We start from the raw sequence: 27,581 nt of genomic DNA, 5'->3' as shown, positions 1-27,581 counted from the left end.
TTACAGTTAATACTGACTATTCCAACACCATTGTTGGCACTACAGTTTTTGTAAACAAAAAGTTCAGTACCCTGTGGGTCTGCTTGTCCTGAAGTGTCCAGACAGTGCTAAGCAGTCCCTTTCATTTGTTAAGTCAGTGGAAGGTATTTGCACCTAGCTACCTCTATAAATGGAGTGTTCTTGCTCACATATCTTAGTGTCTTCTGGCAATGAAGTCATAGGAGTTGATCACACGTAGCCAGTGTGTCCTTATCCTGTGCTTCTGCTCCTCTGTGCTCGCCCCCTAGGTCCTAAGGAAGAGGACAAGAGGCCTTTGGCTTCCGCACCTGAGCAGCCTGCCCTTCTTCCTGAGGTCATCAGCCAGGATGCAGTTCCACAGGTGGCCATCCCTCTCCCTGCCTGCGAGCCAGAGCCAGAGCCAGAGCCAGATGGGAAACAAGAAGTCACAGACTGTGAGATCAATGATCTGGAGGAAGAGGAAGAAGAGGAGGGGGATGATGAGGAGGAGTTGGAAGAGGAAGAGGAGTTGGAAGAAGATGGGGAGGAAGAAGCTGACATGCCAAATGAAAGCTCTGTGAAAGAGCCGGAAATACGATGTGAAGAAAAGCCAGAGGATTTATTAGAAGAACCACAGAGCATTTCAAATGAAACTTCTGAAGACTCTCCAGATATGGCCCCTCTTCTCCACATCTCCAGAACTAAAGAAGAGGCCAACGGTGATGCGTTTGAAACATTTATGTTTCCATGTCAGCATTGTGAAAGAAAATTTGCAACCAAGCAGGGGCTTGAACGTCACATGCATATCCACATGTCTACAATCAATCATGCTTTCAAGTGCAAGTACTGTGGGAAAGCGTTTGGCACACAGATTAACAGAAGACGGCATGAACGTCGCCATGAAGCGGGGTTAAAGAGGAGACCCAGCATGACACTACAGCCCTCAGAGGACCTAGATGATGGCAAGGGGGAAAATGTCACTTCTAAAGATGAGTCAAGTCCACCTCAACTTGGACAAGACTGTCTGATATTGAACTCAGAGAAAGCTTCCCAGGAAATAAATTCATCTTTCGTGGAAGAGAACGGTGAAGTTAAAGAACTTCATCCATGCAAATACTGCAAAAAGGTATTTGGAACTCACACCAATATGAGACGACATCAGCGCAGGGTTCATGAACGCCATTTGATTCCCAAAGGTGTCCGTCGAAAAGGAGGACTCCTGGAAGAGCCACAGCCACCAGCAGAGCAGGCCCCACCCTCCCAGAATGTCTATGTACCAAGCACAGAGCCAGAGGAGGAAGGGGAAGCTGACGATGTCTACATCATGGACATTTCAAGCAACATCTCTGAAAACTTAAATTACTATATTGATGGTAAGATTCAGACCAACAACAGCACTAGTAATTGTGATGTGATTGAGATGGAGTCTAATTCTGCACACTTGTATGGCATAGATTGTCTGCTTGCCCCAGTAACAGTGGAAATTACTCAAAATATAAAGAGCACCCAGGTCTCTGTAACAGATGATCTTCCCAAAGAGTCTCCCAGTAGCACAAATTGTGAGTCCAAGAAACGGAGAACTGCCAGTCCACCTGTACTCCCCAAAATTAAAGCTGAAGCAGACTCTGACTCCACAGCACCCTCATGTTCCTTAAGTTTGCCTCTGAGCATATCAACAACAGAGGTAGTGTCTTTCCATAAAGAGAAGGGTGTCTATTTATCTTCAAAGCTCAAGCAGCTTCTTCAGACCCAGGACAAACTGACTCCTCCTGCAGGAATTTCAGCAGCTGAGATTCCTAAGTTAGGTCCCGTGTGTGTATCTGCTCCTGCGTCTATGTTACCAGTTACCTCTAGTAGGTTTAAGAGGCGCACCAGCTCTCCACCCAGTTCTCCACAGCACAGCCCTGCCCTTCGAGACTTTGGGAAACCAAATGATGGGAAAGCAGCATGGACAGATACACTTCTGACTTCCAAGAAACCCAAATTAGAAAATTGTAGTGACTCACCAGCATGGAGTTTGTCTGGGAGAGATGAGAGAGAAACTGGAAGCCCTCCTTGCTTTGATGAATACAAAATAACAAAAGAATGGGCAGCCAATTCTACTTTCAGCAGTGTGTGCAACCAACAGCCATTGGATTTATCCAGCGGGGTCAAACAGAAGTCCGAGGGCACAGGCAAGACTCCAGTCCCATGGGAATCTGTATTGGATCTCAGTGTGCATAAAAAGCCTTGTGATACTGAAGGCAAGGAATTCAAAGAGAACCACTCAGCACAGCCAGCCTGTGGTGCTGCAAAGAAGAAGAAACCAACCACCTGCATGCTACAAAAGGTTCTTCTCAATGAGTACAATGGTGTTAGCTTACCTACAGAAACCACACCAGAGGTGACCAGAAGCCCAAGTCCTTGTAAATCCCTAGATACACAGCCAGATCCTGAACTAGGTCCTGACTTGAGTTCCTCAGCCCCCACTGTTGAGTCCCCACCTGAAGTTGTTGGCCCTTCATCACCCTCTCTACAGACAACCTCCTTGGCTTCGGGTCAGCTGCCTCCTCTCTTGATCCCTACAGAGCCTTCTTCCCCTCCCCTGTGCCCTCCTGTGTTGACGGTCGCCACTCCACCGCCTCCCCTCCTTCCAACTGTCCCTCTCCCCACTCCGTCTTCAGATGCGTCTCCTCAGCAGTGCCCCTCTCCATTCTCACATGTCACTGCCCAGTCTCCTCTACCAGTTCTCTCCCCCACAGAGTCCCCTTCACCCTCTCCCATTCCTCCTGGGGAGCCACTCATGTCTGCCGCATCCCCTGGTCCCCCGACACTTTCCTCCTCCTCCTCCTCCTCCCCCCCCTCTTCCTTCTCTTCCTCTTCATGCTCCTCCACATCACCCTCACCTCCTCCTCTCTCAGCAGTGTCCTCTGTGCTTTCCTCTGGGGACAACCTGGAAGCATCTCTCCCTGCAATAACTTTCAAGCAGGAGGAGTCAGAGAATGAAGGTCTGAAACCCAAGGAAGAGGCCCCACCCGCAGGTGGACAGAGTGTCGTCCAAGAAACATTCAGCAGAAACTTCGTTTGCAATGTCTGTGAATCACCTTTCCTTTCCATTAAAGATCTAACCAAACATTTATCTGTTCATGCTGAAGAATGGCCCTTCAAATGTGAGTTTTGTGTGCAGCTTTTTAAGGTTAAGACTGACCTGTCAGAGCATCGATTTCTGCTTCACGGAGTTGGGAATATCTTTGTGTGTTCCGTGTGTAAGAAAGAATTTGCCTTCTTGTGCAATTTACAGCAGCACCAGCGAGATCTCCACCCAGATGAGGTGTGCACACATCACGAGTTTGAAAGTGGGACCCTGAGGCCCCAGAACTTCACAGACCCCAGCAAGGCCCATGTGGAGCATATGCAGAGTTTGCCAGAAGAGCCTTTGGAAACTTCTAGAGAGGAGGAGTTAAATGATTCCTCTGAAGAGCTTTACACGACCATCAAAATAATGGCTTCTGGAATAAAGACGAAAGATCCAGATGTCCGACTTGGTCTCAATCAGCACTACCCGAGCTTTAAACCACCTCCATTTCAATACCACCATCGAAACCCCATGGGTATTGGCGCGACGGCCACAAACTTCACTACCCACAATATCCCGCAGACTTTCACTACTGCCATTCGCTGCACCAAGTGTGGGAAGGGTGTTGACAACATGCCTGAGCTGCACAAACATATCCTGGCATGTGCATCTGCAAGTGACAAGAAGAGGTATACCCCTAAGAAAAACCCAGTGCCCCTGAAACAAACTGTGCAACCCAAAAATGGAGTGGTGGTTTTAGACAACTCTGGGAAAAACGCCTTCAGACGGATGGGGCAGCCCAAGAGACTGAGCTTCAGTGTTGAACTCAGCAAAATGTCTCCCAATAAGCTCAAGCTAAGTGCACTGAAGAAAAAAAATCAGCTGGTACAGAAAGCAATCCTTCAGAAGAACAGATCTGCAAAGCAGAAGACAGACCTGAAGGACACTTCGGAGGCATCCTCGCACATTTGCCCTTATTGTGACAGGGAGTTCACATACATCGGCAGTCTGAATAAGCATGCCGCTTTCAGCTGTCCTAAAAAACCCCTTTCTCCTTCCAAAAGAAAAGTTTCCCATTCTTCTAAGAAAGGTGGCCACGCATCACCTGCCAGCAGTGACAGAAACAGCAGCAGCAATCCCCGGAGACGGACCGCAGACACGGAGATTAAGATGCAGAGCACACAGGCGCCCTTGGGCAAGACCAGAGCTCGGAGCTCAGGCCCTGCCCAAGCCTCACTGCCCTCCTCATCCTTCAGATCCAGACAGAATGTCAAGTTTGCAGCTTCAGTCAAATCCAAAAAAGCAAGCTCTTCATCCTTGAGGAACTCCAGTCCTATAAGAATGGCCAAAATTACTCATGTTGAGGGCAAAAAGTCCAAGGCTGTTGCCAAGAGTCATTGTGCTCAGCTCTCAAGCAAATCGTCCCGAAACCTGCATGTGAGAGTGCAGAAGAACAAAGCTGTTGTACAAAGCAAGACTGCGCTGGCCAGTAAGAAAAGAACAGACCGCTTCATAGTAAAGTCTAGAGAGCGGAGTGGGGGCCCCATCACCAGAAGCCTTCAGCTGGCAGCTGCTGCAGACCTGAGTGAAAGCAGGAGAGAGGACAGCAGTGCCAGGCATGAGCTGAAGGACTTGAGGTAAGCCCTGAGCTCGGGGAGGTGAGGACGCCAGGAGAGCTGTAGCCGGCCTGGAGGATGGTTTTGTTTCCCCCTCCTATAAAATGTTGACACGAGCTTTTTAGCAAAGTGGCAGTTGCATAGTTTGTAGCATACCCTTGCTTCTCTGGCTGCTGTACAGATGAATAAATACACTTTATTTCAGACTTAGTACTCACAAAGTGGTACCATTTCTTTAATTTCTGGATGGAGCTTGAACCCATTTCTCCGTGTGAAAAGATGAGGTTCTCTTAATTCACATCTTGAGCAATGTTTCAGTGCCACTCATGTTGGTTCCTGGTCCTACATTCCTTAGGGTGAAAGTGGGTCACAAGTCCATTAGCAACCACAGTGCACTCTTTTATAGTAGTTTGTGACTTAAGCATACTTACTAATGTCTAAGACTGTGTTTATTATTAATGCTTCCATTTGCTAGTGTTTGAATTTTAAAAGTTTACCGTGTTGCTTAAAAATAAAATACCCTATATCTTAAAGATGCCTTATATTCCCCCTCCAGCCCTCTGCTTACAGCCATAGTGTGATCAGCAGTCAAGGTTCCAATGGGCAAGAAGAGCGGAATAGGCACTGAGATTGCAGGGAGGCAGGGCCCTGTGGCCCTGAGGCTCAGTGCCTTCCCCATAACATTAGATTTCATTTCATCTAAGTTGACCTTACTGCCTTATTATTCCATGTTCTCCCCACATTACAAATGGTTCTCAGGGACAGACAGGATTATGTTATGGCCCTAGTTCAATCTGTTACATTGACCTCTCAGGCTGAGTTGTTATACACTTGGAATTCCCAAATAATGTTCCCATGTCCCTAGTCAATGGCCATCAGAAGGCATCTCTGCAAATACTTGGACACCTTGTATACTGCCTGCTTTGATTCTGGACTGTCATGGCTATAATTCTGGGTGTTGGAAACAAACAGAATGAGGGACAGCTGTGGAGTGCCTTGTTTTGGAGAAGACCTAAGCATACAAAGATTCCAGTGTCACTGTATGACGATCAGGTAGAGTTCTTGGTGCTAGTGTACCTTGAAGCATAGCAAAAGAAAGCTCTAGATAATGGGCACCAACAAAGGCTGATTTCAATGATTTACTGTAGCAGTGAGTGATTGGAATTTTTTAAAGGTACTTCAAAATGTGCTGAGTGTTAGTTGCTATAGATCTGGTCATCTTTGGCCACACCGGTGCGTAGGTAGCATCGTGGAGTTGGTTGTGATGATAGAAAGCACTGTTTTTAGTCATCAGCGCTCCCTGCTTGTTACTGGCCTCTGTTCTAGAGAATTCTACACCAATGGAACATTATTGAACCATCACTTTTGTGGGTTACCATGCAGAACACCTCCAGGTGGTTGATGCTTTAGAATCTACTCTGTTCTAGTAGTTTCTAAACGAATTTCCTTTCATAATGGATCCTGTTTAGACTCTTCAAGGGTAAATGTATGAAAACATGAGAGCTGAGCATGCATGTTTAAGTTCACTTGTTTCACTCTTATCTGGTGTTGTAAAGATTCCTTAAGGCTAAAATGCCCCCCAAATATATCTCTCATCTTTGCTCCAATAAATTTAAAGTATTTTGATAGTTAACAGTTACATATTGCTGGAGTTAAAGGTGGTCTAAAAGGAATCACTTGAAGGAACGGATAACGAAAACATGAGTAGTGCACTCAATAATAGACAGTGCAGTAGATACCCCGGTGGCTAGTCCTTTTCCTGTGGGAGTCATTGCCCCTGTGTTGTAGTCAGATCTGCAGGGTGCTGGGCATCAACCGTCTGGGCTACAACCTCATGAGCTGTTTTGGACAATTAAAAATCAAATGTCCAGTGGAACATGATGTTTGACTGTCTAGACATAAGACTGGGCATTTGTGCAGAGTGTGTATGGTTATTAGTATCCCATGGCAAATGTAGACAACAGGGTTCTCGGCTGCTGACATATGTACACCAGGTGTTCTCTAACTCAGGGCTGATACAGGCTAGACTGAGCTCATTCTTAGTGCTTGTGTGGTGTATGCTGACAAGGGAGGAACATTTACTGACAGTGGTCCTCTGCGCCAGTGTTTCTCTCAGTTGGCTTACAAGAGTCTCCATGATGCAAGCTCCCGTGTTGCAGGGATTTGCTTGTCCTCAGCTCTGCAGAACTTGCAACTCATTCCTTCCTGCTTGTTGTTGATTGCACCAAACCATCATTTTTTGAAAGCCATTGTAGGGTTCTGCAATTTTTCAAGGACATGGCTGTCACCAGCCACATGCATATAACCAGAACACAGCATTGAGCACAGGACTCCACAGATTATCATCTGGCCACTGCCTGGAGCACCAGCTGATATGCCATTCTGGGGGTAAAAGGCCATGTGTGCCAAATGCTTTTCCCACAACAAAACCACACACACACACACACAAAAGCAGGTGCCCCTGGTTCTGAGTGTGTAGCACAGTTTGCCTGGGCCTTCTTGCTACTGCCTTTGGGACTCCTTGCCAGAGAAGAAATCAGATTCTTACCATGTTCTCCCCTGTAATCCAAAGGGCGCTCTATCCAAGCAACATTTTCTACAACACCCCCACTCCCATGTCCAGAAGTTAAGAAAGAAGCAACTTTGGGACAGGTTCTCCACCACCAGCACTAAGTGCTGAGTTAACAAAGTACCCCTCTCTGCTGACAGCCCCACCCACCATGGGTGAGAAACAGCCCTGTGTCTTTTGGAGCAGGTGTAGAGTTTCTAAAACTCTAAGAGTCATGTATGTGTTTCTGTCTTAGTGACATTTGTCTTATAATCATTTCACCTTTTTTTTCTTTGACATGGTCAGTTCATATAAGGTTGTGTTATGTTGTCATTTATCTTCAGTTTTCTTATTTTCTAGGAACTTCCTGTAGAAAAGCCCCACCCCCACAAAACAAACCTTAACTGACTAAAAGATATTGCATGCTCAACGTAGGATAAGCACTACGGCAAAGAACGTGAACTCTACCCAGCTTGCAGAACATACAGCTGCTTGCCAGCAGGCTTCTTGCCCTGGTTAGAGTCAGGTTAGAGTCTCTTTGGTGTGTTTTCACATGTGTGCTGGGCTCTCGGGGAATTGAGGTCCAAAGAGAAGGGTGCCATAACACAGCTAGATAAACTGGCTCCTGCCACATCACTGGACTGGCAACTCAGCTCTGAGTGTGGCCCTTGAGTCTGGCAGAGAGCAGACAAGGGAGTGATTGAACTGAGCCTTGCAAGGCAAGTGCTCTTGTTGATCAGGGGTCCTCGTAGTTTCAGGAGTGGCAGGTTGGATGCACTCACCTCAGAACGCTCGCTTACAACACCAGCCCTTGATGCCTTTCTTTTGCCTGTATTACACAGAGAGGCATTTAGCTGATTTCTACCCCTGGACTCTTAAAAATCACAAGCAGATTGATTGCCAGTATAATGCAGAGGAAGCCAGATTGGATATGGACTCCTTTTTATGGCTCTATCAGTGTCATGTTTATTTATCCCAAGTGGATGTTATCCTCCCACTGCCTGGCACTAATTTATAGCTGTTGTGTTATGAGATGCTGTGTAGCAGTGTATCAGAATGTGGAAAGCATCCCGTCCCGTATAGCTGTCTGTATCAGCACACCAGGCCTTACACTTCAGTCTCAGTAGATTGAAAGCAGCAGACAGGCCCCTTCCTTCCCAAGTGGATCAGAACCACTTCTTCATGAGTCCTGACGCCCCCAAATTCATGACTGAGTTGGTGGAAAATGGCTACATTTTATTCATGCTGTGTTTTGTATTCAACCTTAAAAGTAATCTACCTCTTACAATGTGTAGTTTGACACCTGTTTGATGAATTTGTGCCATTGAGCCTTTCACTGTCATTCCCATTCTGTTACCTTCCTCTTAAGGAGACCTTGTGTTGAAATACTGTATAAAGCATTTGTAGCAGTTTAAAAATAAAGTATTTAAACTTATTTAAATTGTTTTGGGTGCTTCAATTATGTGATTTACATCTTACATTTTTGTTTGCATTGTTAATCTGGACAGTGTCTGCTGTACTGAAGTTTGCTGTTAGTTATTTTGTTGCTTCTTGTTGCAGAGTGCTATAAAGACTATTCTAATGGAAACATTAAAATTTACCATTTGACCTACAAAAGGGATTGTTCATTGATTTTAACCAATGTAGCCTCGACAGAGTTTATTACAGACATCCAAGAGTGGTGTTTGCTATTTTGCCCTCTTAGAATGGATGCGTCCTCTGCTTGTTAGATGGCTAAGAAAGATTTTTTTCATGTTATTTAAAACACCTGATAACTAGAGGAGACTTGGATGACACACATCCTATATCATTGTAACCAATAAACACTTTGTAAACACTTGTGCAAGGACTGCATTTTGTCCGGATCGGGAGCAGACTACTTGGACCTTGTTTGGTGGTTAGTCTGTGTAGTCAGCCATTGACGGGGACCTCTCTCTACCTGTGTCTGTGTGGCGTCAACTGGGTTTTGCTAATTGCAGTTGATTCCTCTCAAGAGTGTAGACACTTAGCTGAATCAAGATTGTGGATTATGAGAACAGTTCAAAAGACTGGGGGTGTTGTTACCTGAGGTCTCATCTGTATCTGAGCTGCCTGCAGTTTAGTTTCCAGATTGACTGGAATCAGAGAAGCTTGTGTTGTTTCTTCCAGGGGCTTTAATGTGTGTGTATAGGAGGCATTTCCTGTAGTCTGACACTGTCACTTCTCATCCCAGAACCCACTATCTGGCCTTCCTCTAGAGAGGGAACTGCAGGCCTGACAACTTAAGTGTCCAGGTATTCACAAACCTACCCACCAGGTTCTAAGAAACCCAGTGAGAAGGAGGCAATGGTGATGGAAGTTGGAAATGCCTTCATCAGTTGTTCTTGTAAATGCTGTACACAATTGCATGCAGATGCACCACAGTGCCCTGCCAGGAGGTACTCTGAGAAAGAGAAGCAGCATCTCTCCCACCCTATCTGCTTAGGGTTCTTTCATTGGACCGTTGTCCTTTCCAAGTGTTTGGTGGGTTAGCCTGGGGTGAGTGCTGTTTTTTGGATCCTATTTTCCGGTGTGCAGCAAGCAAGGAGTGGACTGTTGCTGGACCTGCACACTGGCCCACCCACACTGGTAAAGACCAGGGTGTGCTTCTCCCATTCTCCATGGTGTCCCTGGCTCCGACAGAGGCACTGGAACCTCAGACACATTTGCCAAATGGGAGAGCTCCCAAGAAGCCATGCCATCCATGTCCATCTGGTAAAGCAGGAGCTGTTCCATTCCAGTTCCTCTTACCTTTTATGCCAAGTGAAATATTTGTTAAACATTAAAAAGCTAAACTACTAGAGCCTTCTGTCCCTTGTTTGGAGACCCCTCACGTCATTTCCAGGCATGATCTCATCCTGGCTGTTGTAAGCTCGATTGTGACAAATACTTCCTGGCAAGAATAGTTTCTAGAGTCAACTTAGATTTGAGTCTTTAACATGTGCCAGGTTCCATTCTAGGTACTTTAATGTATGTTAGCTAACAGAATGAACAAAAATCCTGGTCCCAGGAAGGTGCAGCGCTGCGTATCATTAATCCCAACATTCAGGAGTCAGAGGCTACATAGCCAGCCAGGGCTACATAGTGAGACCCGGTCCCAAAAAGCAAATCAGAGCAAAAACTCCCGAGCTCTGTGAGTCTGTGGTTTCCTGGCGATCTTTCCTCTGGTGTCATACTTCATATTTGGAGTGTTGTCCTCATGTCATTGTCCCCCAGACTGATTGATGAGAAAGGTGCAGCCAACTTGATGCTTGAGTGCTGGTGACTGGGGAATGCAGATGTTCATACTTAGATCTAAATGCTTACTGACATCCAGGTTCACTTTACGTGTGGTGTGCCTTTGGATATTGAGGTTCACTTGTACTCGATTGATGTCTATAAGAAACTTCACCAGACAGTGGTGGCACATGCCTTTAATTCCAGCACTTGGGAGGCAGAGCCAGTTGGATCTCTGTGAGTTCCAGGTCAGCTTGGTCTACAGAGCAAGATCCAGGACAGGCACCAGAACTATGCAGAGAAACCCTGTCTTGAAAAACCAAAAGAAAAACAACCAAACAAACAACCAAACAAAAACTTCATGGAGGGTAGTTTACTTTGAAAGTGCGTTAGAGCACAAGTAGGCTGAGAGGATTATGTGAATATACAGGCCACTTTGCAGGTGCCCTAAGGACCTGGCTGATGGCTAAGGAGAATGGTTTTATCTGTTGGCTTTCCAGATCTGGCAGCCCCTAGCCTTTCCTTTCCGACACCAGCCTGAGACTGTCACTTGCCCAGTGAACTTTCTCCTAGAGCGCTGTTGTATATTTGGAAGTGTGGGCAGGCCATTAAGAGAGAGCCACATTCTTTCTGACCCAGGGTTTTTGCAGTTCACTAGAAGAGCCCTCTTAACTTGGACTATGAGCCCCAGGAGTGCTGGACAGTTTCTGCTTTAAATACTCTGCCTAATTTCAGCCCACAAACAAGAGTTTGAGCGTGGAGCTCCATCCCTAGAGGATCTGTGGGTTCTTGAGCCTCCTGTTTGTACACTTAATCCTCATGACCATCCTGTAGGACACTGCAGAAGTCATTGAACCCTGAGCTCTGGACTTAAAGACAAATGCACTGGTGGCACAGGACTGGGGTGTGTGTAAATCCTAGGGGAGCAGGAGCAGCCACAGCATCCTTAGACCCTTTTAAGCCACTTCCTTTCTGTGCCTTGAGCCTTCCTGCCACAGACCTTGTTCCACACCAGGACCTTGAGTGGCCAGTGCTATGGAATACCAAATAATAGATCCACATTGAGGGTAAAGATGACATCTGTGTTGCATTAAAATTCCAAATATAAAGCATCCAGTCTCACACAGGAAAATAGGACAAAAGTGGGGTTTGTGAGTGGGTGTGATTAGGGAAGGCACGAACTGCTGCAAACTGTACTTGGTCTTGAGGTTGTGCATTAGGGCACTGTCTCACATCTGCTCATCAGTCACTTACCTGTTTTACCTCTCTTCACAGTGCCCTTTCCTCTTCAAGAATTGTTAGGGTTGATCTCAGGAGCCATCCTGGTGCTTTCTCCTTTAGACTTGGGCATTAGTAAACATAGAACACTTAGAGCTGAGGGACTACCCTGGCTGGCAGTTCGGCCCCATCTCCCTTAGCCTGTCCCTCCTTTCAGACGAGGCTCAGAGGAACCTTCTGCTTCAGCAGTTGACTGCAACAGAAACTGAATTCATGCATGTAAAACCAAGTTTGTTAGCATCATGCCCTTTGTGTTTATTAGTGATTCTTAAGAAGTCGGTTGGGGGATGCCAGAAGACCATGGCCAGCTGTGTATTAGCCCCAAAAGAAGGCCAGTCTAGACTCCTCCAACCTCAGCAAACTGCCCTACATGCAAAATCAGATCTGCCTGTGGTATTACTTCAAAGATTATTTCAAGTTTGTCTTGTGTGTGAGAGTTTTGCCTGTGTTTATGTATGTACAGTGCATGCATGCCTGGTGCTTGTGAACAGTTGTGAGCAGTCACGTGGTGGGGACTAAACCAGCGTTCTTCCTCCTGTGTTTTAAGAGTGTTAGGGCCTTAAGGGTCTCTGTAAGCTTCATTTACTTCTGATTAAGCATGAGAACTAGAGATAGGGGGTTGGTTAAGCTCCACATGACTGCATTAAATTACTGAGTGCAATTCCAAAAGATCAGATTTAATTTTGAGCCATGAGGGTCTTAGAAATATTTTTGTAATAGGATTTGCACACACTGTGGTTTCTGCCTCCCTTGTGCTGGCTGGATGTCTTTTCTTCAAGCCTTTGATGTAAAGTGATAGGAAATCCAGGCAGATGTTACAAGAAACATTAACATCTTATGGAAGACGTTAGTGTTCAGCTACCAAACCAGAGCAGAAACCCAGCCAAAGAAGCAGCTTCTCCAGGGGTCCTGTGATAGGTGCTCCCTGAGAGGTTGGATGGAGCAAGACTGTAATGTCATTTGGGAAGCCACAGAGTCTGGGACTGAAATGCAGGTTTATATTCTGAGCAGGAATCTTACCAGTGTTTAGACAGACATTTACTGTAAAGTTCTACTTGAGTGATCTATTGAGTCTTAGCATCAGTATAAATGTAAATTTTAAACAGGACTTACTTCATAGCATCCCAGACTTTGAGGTACATGTAGGTTAGCAAAAAGATTGTATGTCAGCTTTTGGATGTTGTCACAGCAGTGCTTAAGGACATTTTCCATTTAAAGCAGATAAGTATTTTGATGGGATATATTTCAGTATTCCTTATTGAGATGAAGTTACTTTTAAGCCTTGTTGATTTAGTTTTTGTTGTAGTAGCATCCTCTTCCTCACTTTCTTTAATCAGGCCAGATAGGATGCAGGAACATTTTCAGATGGCTTCTGTTCCATGTGATGACTGGATGTGTTGGGTCCTACCCCTAGCTCCGTGTAGGCAGGCCATCAGGTGTTGGGGCTGTATTCTGCATCTTGCTGTGGATCCAGAGAGTATTGCTGTGCGCCAGGGCTTAACCCCTGGGATGCACCAATTCTGTTGAGACAAAAGTAGTAACCACTGTTTCTTGTATGGCATCTCTTCTGAGTGCATAGTGGGACCTGAGGGAAGCACAGTTTCATCACGGGTAGCAGAGGGGAAGACGACAGTACTTGAACCCTGTCCCACACCTGTGTAAGGGGACGCCACACCTAGCAGTCTGATCTCTGAGCTGCTGTGCTAGGCTGCAGTGTGGAGCCACCTGGTTGTCTTGGATTAAAGTCACTTCATTTATGTAACTGTGCCTGATGGCAGCTTGATAACCTGTCACTGTCTACAACTTGGTTTTGTTTCAGTGGAGTTGGGGAACCAGCTGAATTACTATGATCCCCTTGGTTCTGTCAGTAATGAGCGCTTGCTGGTAAAGTCTGGGTGGCCTGCTCTGTGGAAGGAGGCCTCCACACATGGGCTGTGAGTGTTAATGAAGGTGACACAGGCTCCAAGGAAGACCCGGTAGTGATTGTTAACACCCACCAAGGTCACATACCCTTGGGAGGCGTACCTGCCAGGAGACATTCAGGAACTGACTCCCTGTGAAATGGGTGGACGTGCTTGAGCAGTCTTCATGGTGACAGTCACCGAGGGACTTTGGGGGGGGGGTGCTCAAGAAGCTTCTTGTGCTGCTTGTCCTCAGTGGTGTTAGGTTTGAACCCAGGCATGGTGATGAACCACTGTGTAAAATGACTTCCATCACTGTTGTGAACAAAACATTTACATTCTTTAAAGCATCTTTTAAACTTAGAGATGGAGCTCGTTAGTGACACTGCCAGCCAGTGTCTTACTGTGGTGACATTCTGAGCTGTGTCCGACACCTGCTTAGGTGAGGGAAGTATTTTGCTGAGTATGAACGGTCTTGTTAACTTCAGTTTAAGAGATTACCATTTTGTGACTGTGTGCCGGGGCCCCGAGAAGTTTATATAAGATTGCAGATATACTGAACCGTAACCCCTGGGACTTTGAAATTAGCTTCCCAAGTGAGTCGTAACCAGACTGCAGAGTCCCTTCATCCATGTATTACTCTGGTGTAATTTCCTCCCAGCTGTCATTCAGCATTCCTCTTGCTTTTACCATCTCTATTTGGTATAGAGTGCTGTTCAGTTCTCAGGTGCTTTCACATACATTTCCTCTGTCTTTATAACCCACTAGTGACAGGTAAGTTAGGGGCAGCTTCAAAGGCCCAGACTCTCCGAAAGTCAGAGCTGAGGTAAAACTGAGAGTTCTCTGGCTTGTCTGTCTTTTGAATTTTCCCGAGGAGGAGACAGGAACTTGAGTCCTTACTTGGGCTGGCTTGGTGCAGCATCCTCCCTTCCCATGCTTCCCCAGCACCTGCCACAGCCCGAGCTCCTACACAGACTCAGTCCTTGTGGAATAATGGAAGAAAAAGAAATCTTAGGGCTGGTTAAAGTGTGAGAACCACTCACAGGCCTCCCGATGAAAGTCCTCAAGTTTTGGGTTAAAATGTGACTCTTGGAGCTGTTGAAATGGTTAAAATCTAGTGAGAGGCAGAGGCTCCTTTGTAGAGCCCTGCAATGACAGACCTGGCTGAAGGGATAGTGTCTCAGTATGCAGTCCTCGAGGGTAACCGTTCATGGTGTGGACTGGGAGGATGGCTCAGTGGGTGGAGTATTTGGCCTGTAAGCACAGAGACCTGAGTTCAATCCCCAGAACCCACAGGCAGGCAGAGACTGGTGGATTCCCCAGGGCTCAGTGGCCATCCAGTTTAACCTGACAAACCCAAGCCGATGAGATGAGAGGACGTAGACACCATCTCTGGGGCTGGCACTCAGATTTGTCCTCTGGCCTTCACATGCACCCATTCGTGTACTTAGTTGTATACATGCATAAAAAGCATGACAGCTGATCAGTAAGCAGCAGAGACTGTCAGAACAGCGAACACCATTCGTTCAGAGGCACTAGTAAGTTTGGCTTCTTTCTTTACAGCCCACACTGGTGCCATGACACAGACCTGAGTCCTTACAGGCAGGTTTTGGCCTCAGCCAAGCCTCGGGAGTGAGCTACCCACATAGGCTTGCCGAGTTTTCTGTTATGTTGTCCCAGCATTGGGAGCTAAGAATCGGGCCATCTCCCACTTTACCCTGACATTAGGCATCCACGGGCTCCCTTTTCAGTACAGCCACCCAGAATGCATTGCAGGGGACCCCACTCCTCTTGTGTTTTGAGATTTTCACCCAGAATAAGGAAGTCCCTTCTTGTTGATGTCTACATTGGCTGATTTCACAGTGCTGTGTGTACTTGGCAGGGCTGTGTTTGGACTTGTTTCCAGAGCCTTAATCCACAGCCTCCTGTCACCTACCTTGGTGATTTCTCCATCGCACCTGTGAGTCAGAGCTGCTGTAATAAAGCAGCTGACACAATCAAAGGGTAATGCTGCAGATGAAGGAAACAGGTCTCCCAAGTCCCTGGGTATCACGTGTCCACTGTTGCCTAAGGAGTTGAAGCACAGGAGCTAGGCAGGTGGGAGGGTCCCAGAAAAACTCTGACCTTTTGCTATGGCACCAGCTGTGGACAGAATGACAGTCGAGACTCATTGGCCTTTGGTGTCACCCCAGCATACTGTAATCAATAGTTATAGCTCGATGTTTCTGTAAGTCCTGAGCCCCAGTGTTTGCTTCCCAGGAGTCATTAATGAAAGTAGCACTGCTCAGCTGTGTCCCAGCACGGGGGAGCAGGGGCTCCCTGGCCAGCTAGCCAAGTGTCCTTGGTGACTTCAGGCCAAGGTGAGATCTTGTCTTGAAAAACAAGGTGGACAGCACCAAAGAAACAGCACCTAAGTGTGCCCCCTGCCTTTCACATGCGAGTGAGCACACGAACAATTAAATAGTATGTTCTTCCTCTTCATCTCCTTGGAGAACATCATATCTCCTACCCCACCCTCCCCACCCTCCCCACCCCCGTGTATGCAGTGTTTGATCCTTGCTCACAGCTACATACATCCCTTAGTACCAATGGGGAAACAAGTCAAGTCAGTAAACAAGCTGCCTCCTGTCCTTAGGAGTCTACACTGCTTCAATCCTGGTTCTTGGGGCCAGGTGTCTGTGCTCCAGCAAGGTGCTTACCCTCTCTGAAAGGCTGGCATACCCATCTCACAGTTCTTGGTGAGGATTAAATTCCAACAAACAAGTCCCCATTAGCTAGGGCAGATAAGGGGAAGGAAGTGGGTGGGGGAGGGGGGAGTATTGTTCTTTCTATACCTGCCTCCACCTTGCTGCAAGCCTTTGTGCTCTGCAAGTACTGAGTAGCGTCTAACTGGCCAAGTTGTCTGTCCCAACCAGGAGGAGCCTTTCTGGAAGGTCTCCACCTAGTGAGCTGGTAGAGCAGCTCAGGGTGGGACTGATGACCTGAGGCCACATCATCTCCAGTGTGTGTGGAGCAGGTTAAACTGTTGAGGTTGGCGCCAGACAGGGTGAGGGCTTTAGGGGAAGGCACACAAGCTGGAGGTGGAACCTGGCCCCCATCCCATAATAGCCCTGCTCTTTGGCAGCTCCTTTCCCATTGACTAATGCCCTTGCAATCGCATGGTAAGCGTGCCTTTCCAATGACAGTGTGTCAGCCCTGTGTCTAGGACACTCTGCTAGCCAGGAACATGGGCTTCTCTGCGGAGGCGGGAGCAGAAAGTCCTACATGAGCCGCTCAGCTGTGTAAGATCAGCCTTGGGCTTGTTCTTGTGATGAACCATCTTCAACATTGGCATCTGACGCCAAGTTCTGGAGTCCTGGAGCCAACACTGATGCCACATGAATCTTATGAGAACCTTTGTACCAACAACAGCAAATCCTGTGAAGGGTTGAGCCTTGCCCCTGGTGTTGACCTCATCTTTTAACATCTTTGACTAAGCTCATCTTTAAAAGACAGGTACTAGTGATGTCTCTCTCACATCTCCAAAGAACTGTCACTGAGAAGAGTGTTTCCATGTGATGTCCTGGGAGACTGTCCTTCTCTAGATAATCCCACACTGGGAACCTAATTTTCTATCAGCATTCCTGGCACATATATTTATTTTCTTCTTGGCTTTCTTTGTAAATAGTGTGTTCTGACTTAATTGGAAGAGGAGAGTCTGGAAGTTACAGAAGAGAGATGTGGAGAGGAGGAGGTTGGGGAGATCATTCCTACGTTGGCTCAGGCTTCTCTACCCGAGCTGCACATGTCATAGGCAGTAGCAGGACTCCTGTAGAGATGGTGTCCCCGAAACTAAAGGGCAGCACTAGGTGGAGTGGGGGGTTCTGTGGGAGAGGTCTAAAGCTGCACATGTCTTCATGTGCCCCATGTTCTGGGAAGGACCCTGGCAGTGAGTGAAACCTTCTGGGAAGCCAGCTCCTTGGAGAATTTGACTCTTGGGAGTGGGAACCTGCACATTGTGGGTGTGGCTGACTAGAGAGCCTGCTGTGGATTTGTCCCTTCCAGGCCAGTGATGGCCCCATGGGTAGGAAATGAACAGATACAGGCTGCCCTTTGGCTTCTTTGCAAATGGTGCATTTGGGTAGGGAGAGTTCATCCAATCAGGAGCCATTACCTGACTCCCAAGCTTCCCTCTTTCCTAGAAAGGGTTACATTCCACCCGCTTTTGCCCAGATGACTCCCTAAGCCAATGACAGACCCCTCCTCAAGAGCAGCACACTGCACTTGCTTTGACCGAGTCCCTTGCACTCCCTGGCTCAGTTTCTCGGTCTGACCATGAACTAGGCTGGGCTTTTTTGTCCTAGCTGGAAGGGAGGCATCCATACGGGTTTCCCCAGTGGCAGCTTCCTTGGCTGAGATCCTCTCAGGCTTGGCTGCTCTGCCAGCCTTCCTGTTAACTGGGTCAGGTGTTAGGAGCTTGCCACATACTGGATATTTCAAGTTTGGACCAAACAGGTTTGACCCAGAAGCCCCAAGAAGGCAGAGCTTAATAGATGGGCCTGTTGGGAAAGAAGGGAAATTGTCAGTGGAGAGGTGGTCGTAACCTCTCTGCTCCTGTGCCCTCAGCCCTAAGAAGGGCATGACCATCTTACAGTGTTAAAGGAGATACTAAATAGAGACCCATAAAAGAGTTCATGCTGTGCTTGCCAGATCTCCATGTCAACTGTAGCTTTCCCCAGCATCACGGGACCAGAGAGATCTCAGGTGTCACAACCATCCAGGCCCACAATTTTTAAATTTGTGTGTGTGTGTGTGTGTGTGTGTGTGTGTGTGTGTGTGTGTGTGTGTGTGTTTTACTGGTGTGCTCATTCCATGATGTATGTATGGGTCAGAGAAGGTAACTTTCCAGAGTTGTCTCGTGAGTGTCCAGGTGAGTCTCTTGTCTCCTTCCTCCATCTCCCTGCAGGAGTGCCGGCATTATAGATGTTCACCACTGCATCTGACTTTTAGGAATCAAACTCAGGGGCTCAGGCTTTCACCACAAGTATTATTTACTTGCTGAGCCATGGGGCCACCCCAGAGGGCCAGTGTTTTTCTGCCCCCAAGGACCACCTGCGTTTTCCTCCTCACATCCGCACAAAGGCACTTAGTTGGCAGATAATCTAGACACCAGCCCTAATCCAGATGAGAAAGCCTCACACCTACGTGTCCCCAGCCACAGGTCCCCACATCTTCAGCATGTTTCCCCTCTGGTTTCCTTTAAAGCTTCTGGCCCAGGGCTATTGGGAATGAGCATCTGTGGGTCCCACCTGCCTCATGGGTGCAGGGAAGGGGGCCAGTTCAAATGTCTGGCTGTAAGCTCAGTCTTGAGTGTTTTAAGCATCCCAGGATTTCCCTTGAGCGCCTGAGTTAGCTCGTTCCTGGCTTCCTCTGAGCTTGGACAGGCCCATTTCAAAGCGGACCCAGCTTGCTCCTCCAGAGTCTGTGCAGCCGTTCTAGGGAAGAGGAACCCCACCCTGAAGAACCCTTCCATCTCCACTACCGTGAGGCCTGTGTCAGGTGCACATCGGCTTGGGAGCAAATGGTTCTGGATTCAAATCTTGATCGCTTCCCAGTAAACTTTGACAACAGCTACCTTCACCAAGCTGAACCTCTTCTTACCCCCTAAAACATGGTCATGGAAGCCCTGCCTTGCAGTGCAGGGGATTGAAAAAACTCCTGCAAGGGACCTAAAATAGCACCCTCTCCCGCCCCCAGTGTTTAGCTCACGAATGTTGTCATCACACGACCACCCCCTCTTGAAATACTCGTTTTGCAGGTGAGTCTCCTGTGGCTTCTTTTGGGGGCCTTCAGGGGCAGAGTTAGGCCTGGGTGTGGGCCTGTCCTGCAGTTTTGTCACTGGAATCCCAGCCTGAGAGGCTTTATGTGAGTGGGAGAGGCCCACAGTGCCACCTGACCAACATTCCTGGAAGTGGCTCCTTCGTTCAGTCCACAGGAATTCTCAGCGTCTCAGGCTTGTCTTCCCTCACCTTTGTCTTTCCCCTCTACCTCTGGCATAATACAGAACATCCAGTACTGATTCCCAATGGACTGCCATGCAGGTATGGAGTTGGGTAAGGCATCTGATGTGAGACCCAACGTAGTCTGTCTGTGCATAAGAGAGATGTGAGCCAGGGGAAGGCCAGGCAGAAACCCAGCAAGCACCCGCATGCCTTGGCAAGCATGCCTTGGCCTGGCTGTCCCTGGAGTCCCCTCCCCGTGTCAGCAGGATGGACACATCCTGCTCTGGAGCTAAACTAAACTGCATGCTCTCTTCATAGCCCTAGGTCCAGCCCTGACATTGCTAGAGGTCAGGCTTCCCTCTGCCATGACCTCAGTGTGTACAAACCTGCTGCTTCTCACAGCTCAGCCTCCAGGAGTCGGAAAAGGCCAGACCTCCATCACTTCTTCCTGGATGGCACCAGGTGCTTCCTAGCTGGTCTCCCCAGTTGTGTCCATGGAAACCCACAGCTGTCACATCAGGGACAAGCAAGCTCTCATCTCCCTCAGGGCCTACAAGATCCTCCCTTCTGCTCCTCTCCACCTCTCTGGTGTTTTAGACACGCCACACCTCAGGGCCTCTGCACATGCTGTTCCCACCTGTAAGAGCCAAGTGTCTTTGAGATCCATATGGGACAGCTCTCCCACAGCTACATCTGAAGCCTTCCCCTTCACTTTACAGCCCTCACCTGCCTCTGCACACTCTGGGGCTCCCTCCTTGGCCTCTTTTCTCTCCATAGTGATCACTCGATCATTAAGGCCTGAGGAGTCTCGTGTGTATGTACAGTGCCCGGGGAGCCAGGCTTTGACACCCTAGGTCCTGTGCTATGCTTCCTGTCCCGTGCTGTGCCGGACAGTGGTCTTTGTATGCACCAGGTCTGGGAATATGGCTTCAAGAAGGGCCTAGTGGACAGGTTTCATTTGTGGGTGGGGCACTGGGGATTGTTTTGGGGCCTTTTCCTGCAAAGGCTACCTCAGTCTGGCCAGTGAAGGTGACAGTATGTGCAGGTCTTTCGCTATGCCACTTAACAGTGTTTTTATTTGAAATTTGCTCAGTGATTTGGTGTCTTTTGCCCATTTTAAGTTGTTTATTTTTTAAAATGATTTATTGATAGAATTACTTATTTTCTACTTATTTATTTTGGGATAGGGTCTCAGGTGGCCCAAGGTGGCCTCGAACTTCTTCTGTAGCTTAGGATGGCCTTGACCCGGTCGTCTTGCCTCCCCTCGCAGAGTGCCAGGGTGGCAGCGTGCACCACCACAGTGGGTTTTGTGTGGTCCTTCCATCCAGCTGGTTCGACCATTTGGGCCCCACCCCACCTCCCATTTGAGCTTTATCTATTTCTCTAGTTTCTGTTTTTGTTGTTGCTTTCCTTCACCTTGGTTTCAGCTCTCCCCTGTCTCCAAGAGGGCGCCGGGGAGAGGAAGCTCAGGTGTGGTGACCTCACCTTCTCCCTAGCTCCCAAGGCTTGGAGCTGCGGAAGGCAGCTGCTGGGCTGGGGCTCCATCACCTCACAGGAGGCACCCGAGGCAAACAAGCAGGCCACATCCCCCAGGGCCTGAGTGTTGCTGACAGCCTGAGGCTTGTCCTTGGCTCCCACCCGCACTCTCTGCCTCTCTCTGCCCCTTCACCTCTTAACATCCCTCCGCCCCGCCTCACCCCCCTTGCTCACGTACATACCATCTTACCTGGATTTCTTTCACACAGATTCCCGGGAGCTGAAAAGGAACGAGGTCCTTTGGGAGCCTGAGGGAGGCCTGAACCCTAGCACCCAACTCCCTTGGTCACAGAACTGTTCTCTACAGGCCATAGGACATTTGTAGGGCAACAGCCTCGATGCTGGGGAGGTTGTTTGGATGTATTAGTTACACACAGTTGCATAATAATGGGTTTCATTATGACATTTTCATACCTGTATGGAGTGTAGTTTGATCATATTCATCCCCATTATCCGCTCTCCCCCCTCTCTGGCTCCCACTGATCCCTTTCTCTTCACTTCTGCTTTACTTCACTTTTTTTTTTTTTTTTTTGCGACCCAGTGGGTGTCATTAGGGGTGCTTACAGGAGCATGAGGGAAAGTTATTTACAAGACCATGGTCACCTTACCAGTGGCTACACCACTGAATTAAATGTCTCCGGGTCCCCCGGCAACCTGTCTCCTAAGGAGGGGTTGGGTCCAGTTTTTAACCAGGAAACATCTGGGCCTAGAGAGCGGAAGGGAGTCACATGACTGTGGGGAAGAGTATCACGCAGGAGGGACAGCTAGGCAAAATACACAGGAGTTGTAAATGGTGCCAGAGGGGATGAATGCATCCTGCCTGCCATAAGTGAGTCTTCTTTTCCAAGCCTTGCCTAAGAGCCAGATGTGGGTAAAGCGCTTTGTCTTTGGCATCTGCACCATCCTGCCTGTCAATACAGATTGGGGTGGGCTTGCATGGTGTATGAGGTCCCTGGACTCTGTTCCCAGAAGGCACCTTGCATATGCTGCAAGTGATACACCCCTCTGTGTGTGTGTGTAGCACAGAGAAAGTCCCCCCACCCCCCACACTCCCTATGCACCTTGGTTTTCAGGAAAGTCACTCACTTGAATGGAAATCTTAGGAACATGACTGGTTCTTAGCTGTCCCCAAACAGCTGCTACCAAACCCTCTGCCCAGGTTAGCTGAATCACTGAGCCCTGAAGGGACCGAGGTAGGCTGTGAGGTCAGTAGGGCTGGAGCCTGCAGACCCTACATATGAAAGAAGGTGGCCATGTCCTGAGAGTAGTGGGAGGGTAAGTGCAGTGAAGGGGTGTCATGATCCCGTGTGCGCTTCAAGCAAAAGATCACAGTTCTGCAGTCTGTTGACTGGAGGGGAGCCAGTGTGGCCATGCAAAGCTCTGTGAGGAAGGAACATTGCAGGAGACCTGGGCAACGGTGGTCCGTGGTGGTGACGGAGGAACGTGACCCAGATAGAGCCCGGCAGCAGCAGAGGAGGGGACCGGAAGACTCCCATGGGTCTGGCTTTCAGGATGTTAAGAGAGTGCCAGTCACCAAGAAAAAGAGACAAGGAATCTGTCACAAGTTGAGGTCAGGATCTGAGTTTAAGGGGTGTCTCAGATGTCCAGGTAATGTCCCCCTCTGCATGGAGATGGTGCTTGATTGAGACTCAGGCCAGGGCCGGGTGTGGTCTGGGCCTGGACACTGGGGTCATCTCTAGGAGGTTGTGGATGAGGTCACCTGGAGAGGATGTCGAACTCAGAGGTGACAGGCTTGGAGTCAGAGCTAGTTCAGACTCAGCTGCCCAAGCTTACCCCCAGAGTCATGGTGGTGACTACCTGCAGCTGGGCTCAAGAACTCGTAAGATCCATAGCTAGAGAATCAACTCATTCTGGAGACACTGGTAGGTATTCAACCTCTCAGGATCGAGAAGGAAGTCTATCCAGTAAATGACTCTTACCCCAGTCCTCATAGGAGACACTGAGGTGGTGACCTGGTGTCTACCACAGTCGGAGTGCAAGGCCTGGCCTCTGTCACCCCAAGAATAAGCCCCTGTCCTTGAGTCATGCCTCCATCTTTTCATCTCTAAGATGAATATAGAATCATTTGCTTTTCCTGACTCGTGGGATGGATGATCCAGAGAGAAAGAATATGGGATTCCTGGGGGCCATGTGAATGTGGCTGAAATTGTCTTCTGGTTAGGCCAGACATGCCTGGGGTAATAACAGAGGGCCCTTCCTGTGTGCTGCTGAGAAACACCAGGGTGGATGTCCTGGGCTGGGAGAGAGTGCGCCCCCTTGTGGAAATGGCTGTGGTTGCTGCTGCCTGGGAGGAGAAGGCCTCTAGCGAAGGAGGTGGAGCCTGCAGGATTTCGGTGTCTAGGGCCTGCCTGGTTTTGAATGTTTGACAGATGTCCAAGAAAGGGTGGCAACAGGGGCTCCAAAGAGGAGCTGCCAAGGCTGCTTCTCAGAGGGAAGCTAACGTGCAATGAGAAAAGGAAGCTAGTGTTGCCACTCACCAAGAAAGAGACAAGGAATCTGTCACAAGTTGAGGTCAGGATCTGAGTTTAAGGGGTGTCTCAGATGTCCAGGTAATGTCCCCCTCTGCATGGAGATGGTGCTTGATTGAGACTCAGGCCAGGGCCAGGTGTGGTCTGGGCCTGGACACTGGGGTCATCTCTAGGAGGTTGTGGATGAGGTCACCTGGAGAGGATGTCGAACTCAGAGGTGACAGGCTTGGAGTCAGAGCTAGTTCAGCTAACGGGAACACTCAGAGTTCTTAATCTAGCCGAGGCTGCTAAACCGTGTTGCACAGGCAGACCCCAAACTCGTGTGATCCTCCTGCTCCCATGTGCTGGGGTTACAGGCATGAGCCACCAGGCCTGGCTCATTTGATCTCTAAGTCACAGCCGTGTGGACAGGAATAAACATAGTGTATACTGGACTTAGTACTCTCTATTGTTCTAGGTACTGTACCTAGACTACTGTATTAGACTTTGGCTGCCTAGCTCTTTGCTTCCCTGTGCTTTGTGGGATGTTTCATAACTTCCTGAGCATTCCCCACCATATATGCAGACAGGAGTCCCCCCTCTCCAGTTACAACAACCCAGATATCTCCAAACATTGCCAAAATCATGTCCTGGTTGAACAGTACTGACTCCGTCCCTCCTGTTGGCCAGCCCCAGGGAGGCTCTTGTTCCCATCTCCTGCTCTCCCAGGCGCTGGTAGCTTCAAGCAAGTGGAGTAGAGAAGAGCTGGCCCTGGCCACTTCTGCCTTCTGCACCTCACGAGCCCACCCTCACCCAGTCCCTGCTCAGCCCCTGTTCTGTGCCCAGAGAGACAGTTGGCGATGATCCTCGGGCTCCCTGTGAATTCAAGATAATAAGGGTTTGACTCAGCAGCTTGTATGAAAAGGAAGGTGGCTGGTCTACATGAAACACCCAGTACAGTCCAGGCCTGAAGTGAGCACTGTATAGCCATTTGTTCACTTTGGACAGAGTCTCACTATATAGTATAATTCAGGCTAGCCCTAATTTCACCATCCTCCTGCCTCAGCCTCCTGGGTTGCTGGAGTTACAGGCACATCTAGCCATTCCTATTTTTGTTGTGCTAAGCCGACGGTGGAGCAGCCGCAGCTAAGAAGATGTGACCTTGGGCTCTTAGTGCTCAGGAGGAAGGTAGCTCCTGCAGTCTACAGTAGTAGTTCAGTGTGCTGAGCACTGCAATGGGGAGACATGGGGGTGAGGGGGTGGGGTGCACTCACAGGAGGCCAGGTTTCCCAGAGAAGGTGGAAACCCAGCTGAAACACAAGTTGACGAAGTGCAAGAAGAGGGGGATGAGTAATGGATGGGAACCAAAAAATAGTTGTTCTTGAAAAAGTGAATCCCATTTAATAGATGGTCATAAAACACAAAGCTCTACCATGTCAAAGACTTCTGTGTACCTTCAGTGATGCCGAGACCCAAAAATGGTTCCTGATGATGACCTGTGCTCTTCCCTTTCCATACAGCTACAGTCTCCGCCTGGCGTCCCGATGCTCCTCATCAGCAGCCCCTTACATCACCAGACAATGCAGAAAGGTCAAGGCCGCAGCAGCAGCTCAGCTCCAGGGACCCTTCTTCAAAGAGTAGGCACTTTGTCTGCTCCCTGACAGGTAGGAGGCAGAGGCACCCTGGCACCAGCAGGGTGGCTCTTGGGTCTTGGGGATGGAGTCTGAGGTAGGTCTTGGGTGGGTGGGTGAGTGGGAGAGATGGTATGCCAAGGACCCTCCAGGCTGGCATGGGGCCTACTGCAGGCATGAGTCGTGTGGCTTAGCGTATAGACTCTGGACCACCAGGATTCAAATCCCAGCTTTGCCATTCACTGGCTGTCAGTTTCTCCAAGTCTCCACATCCACGTGTGCAAATGGGGACATGCAGCCTCCAGAACGGTGAGGGGCAAACACTGTCGAAGTTACACCATTGGTGGTATTTTGCTGTCATCCCAGACTCAGGCAGTAAAATGCTTATTTTAAAATCGTGTAGCACAGCCATTCCAGCCATAAGATCATTGCAAATGCGCCTGCTCAAACTGTACCTGCCAATTTCTGGATTGCAGCCAGTATCTCCCTTCTTACTGTGTCCTCACTTGCTAGGGTCCTGATCCGTTACACTGAAGGGTGTGGTTATAACACAGGCCTTTCAGGGAGACGAGATTCATTGTAGAGCACTATTGACACGGTGCAGAAAGATTTCTAAAGTCCATGGCATAGAATTGAGATTCTATCAGGAAGACACACGCAGGTCGGCCCCTCCTTCTTCAAGAGGGAAACTGACAGGGAGAACGTGTATCAGAACTCTGGTCCTCTGACTTCCAGCATGGACAGTGGGCTGTAGGTGACAGCACCCAGCGAGGGAGAACTGCCCACTGCAGGAGAGAAGGTCACTCTGCAGACCCACACTCCCTATGATCTCATGAAAAGCTGATCCTCTCTGAGTCTCTGTTCCCTCCATGTTGCATGAGAGCCTGTGCTGTCTGCTTCAGGGGCTCTGTGAACCTTTGAGGGCAGTAAGGGGCAACACTGGCCCATGGAGAGAACTAACCAATAGTGCCCACCAAAACTGACTTGGTGGCTCCTTGTTGCCCCAGCAACTCCTCTGCCAGGGTCACCTCGGCAGAAACGTGCACAGGTGCATTGTCAGTTGCTTCTAGGTACACAAAAGGATGTCTCAATGGTGTTACTCCAAGGGTATCACTGCCCCTACTGAAAACTCCTACGTTGTGCATTAGCAGTGGACCCAAGGGACCAATGTGCATGATGCTCCAAGAGAATATTGTAAAGCAGCAGATGGACAGAGCTACAGCCACATGGTCAGACAGACAGAAATACAGCCTGCTCATATACACAGAGTTATAGCTGCATGCCCAGAACTTCACAGATGCTAAATTGAAGCACAAAGGCATAGATGCTGGTCAATTCAGTGTGTTTAAATTGAAAAAAAAAAAAAAAAAAAAAAGAGGTAGGCTTGGTGGTGGAGACCTCTAATTCCAGATACCTGGGAAGATGATGCAGGGGGATTTCTGAATTTGAAGCCTCCTTGGGTCACATTGTGAAATGGTCTCAAAGAGGGGATTGAGGATGTAGCTTAGTGGTAGAGTGCTTGCCTAGAATGTGGGAGGTCCTGAGTTCAATTCTCAGGCCATAAAGTGATTAAAACCCAGGATGATGGCTATCTGGGGGGAGATATCCTCAAATAGGGATGGCTCAGGGTGGGTTGGGGTCATAGTCTTCATCTTTATCTAATGCTGACTATATGCTATGAAAATTGATCAAATGGGGCTTTTATACTTTATTAAACTGCTTAATAGAGTAATTAAATGGAAACATGAGCAGTCACAGAAGGCAGTGAGTATGTAGCCATTGTTATTTTCTCTGTTTCTCCCCAGCACCTGAAGTGACCTGGAATCAGTGAAGCCAAAGGGACCAGCATTTTGCCCTGCAGAGAGTACTGACCTCTCCCAGTTGTGAAAGCAAGAGAGCGAGACAGACAGAGAGAGAGAGAGAGAGAGAGAGAGAGAGAGAGAGAGAGAGAGAGAGAGAATGTGTGAATGTGTGCATGTATGTGTGCTGGTGCATGCATGTGGTCTACAAGCCAAGGTCCCAGCCTCAGGAGCAGGAAGGCAGTAGCCTTTGCATCATCCTCCAGCTGGTCCTTGGACGTGGCCCAGAACTGTGCTCTGTGGTGCAGCCATCCTGCCCGGAGGGGCGTCTCCTTCTATGCAATTTTTTTAAAGAGTTCCTTGACCCTGCTTTGTGCTTCTTGAGCTGTCGCTTGCCATCACTGGGGCTTCAGTCTGGCCCTGAGGAGTGGAGAGGGATCCTATCTAAGGATGACCTTTCAGAGGCCATGCTCCCCTTCATGCCAGCCCCTCCCTCACCAACATTCTCCTCACACTGTCTCTGGGAATCAATAGCAA

At 48.6% G+C, this 27,581-nt stretch overlaps 1 protein-coding gene across 2 annotated transcripts in view; it reads left to right on the top strand.

Moving 5' to 3' along the window:
* Prdm2 (PR/SET domain 2) overlaps positions 1-27,190 on the top strand; it is a 113,735-nt gene extending 86,545 nt beyond the window's left edge. For both annotated transcript variants that reach the window (XM_036177391.1, XM_036177390.1), the window contains 3 exons: positions 288-4,689; positions 25,135-25,278; positions 27,051-27,190. In XM_036177391.1, the coding sequence (XP_036033284.1) occupies positions 288-4,689; positions 25,135-25,255 (4,523 nt within the window). In that variant the 3' untranslated portion in view covers positions 25,256-25,278; positions 27,051-27,190. The remainder of the gene's footprint in view (positions 1-287; positions 4,690-25,134; positions 25,279-27,050) is intronic.
* The last annotated feature ends 391 nt before the right edge of the window (positions 27,191-27,581 follow it).

This window comes from Onychomys torridus, chromosome 2 (genome assembly GCF_903995425.1).
Source record: "Onychomys torridus chromosome 2, mOncTor1.1, whole genome shotgun sequence".
NCBI lineage: Eukaryota > Metazoa > Chordata > Mammalia > Rodentia > Cricetidae > Onychomys > Onychomys torridus.
This window is presented reverse-complemented; position numbering and strand designations above follow the sequence as displayed.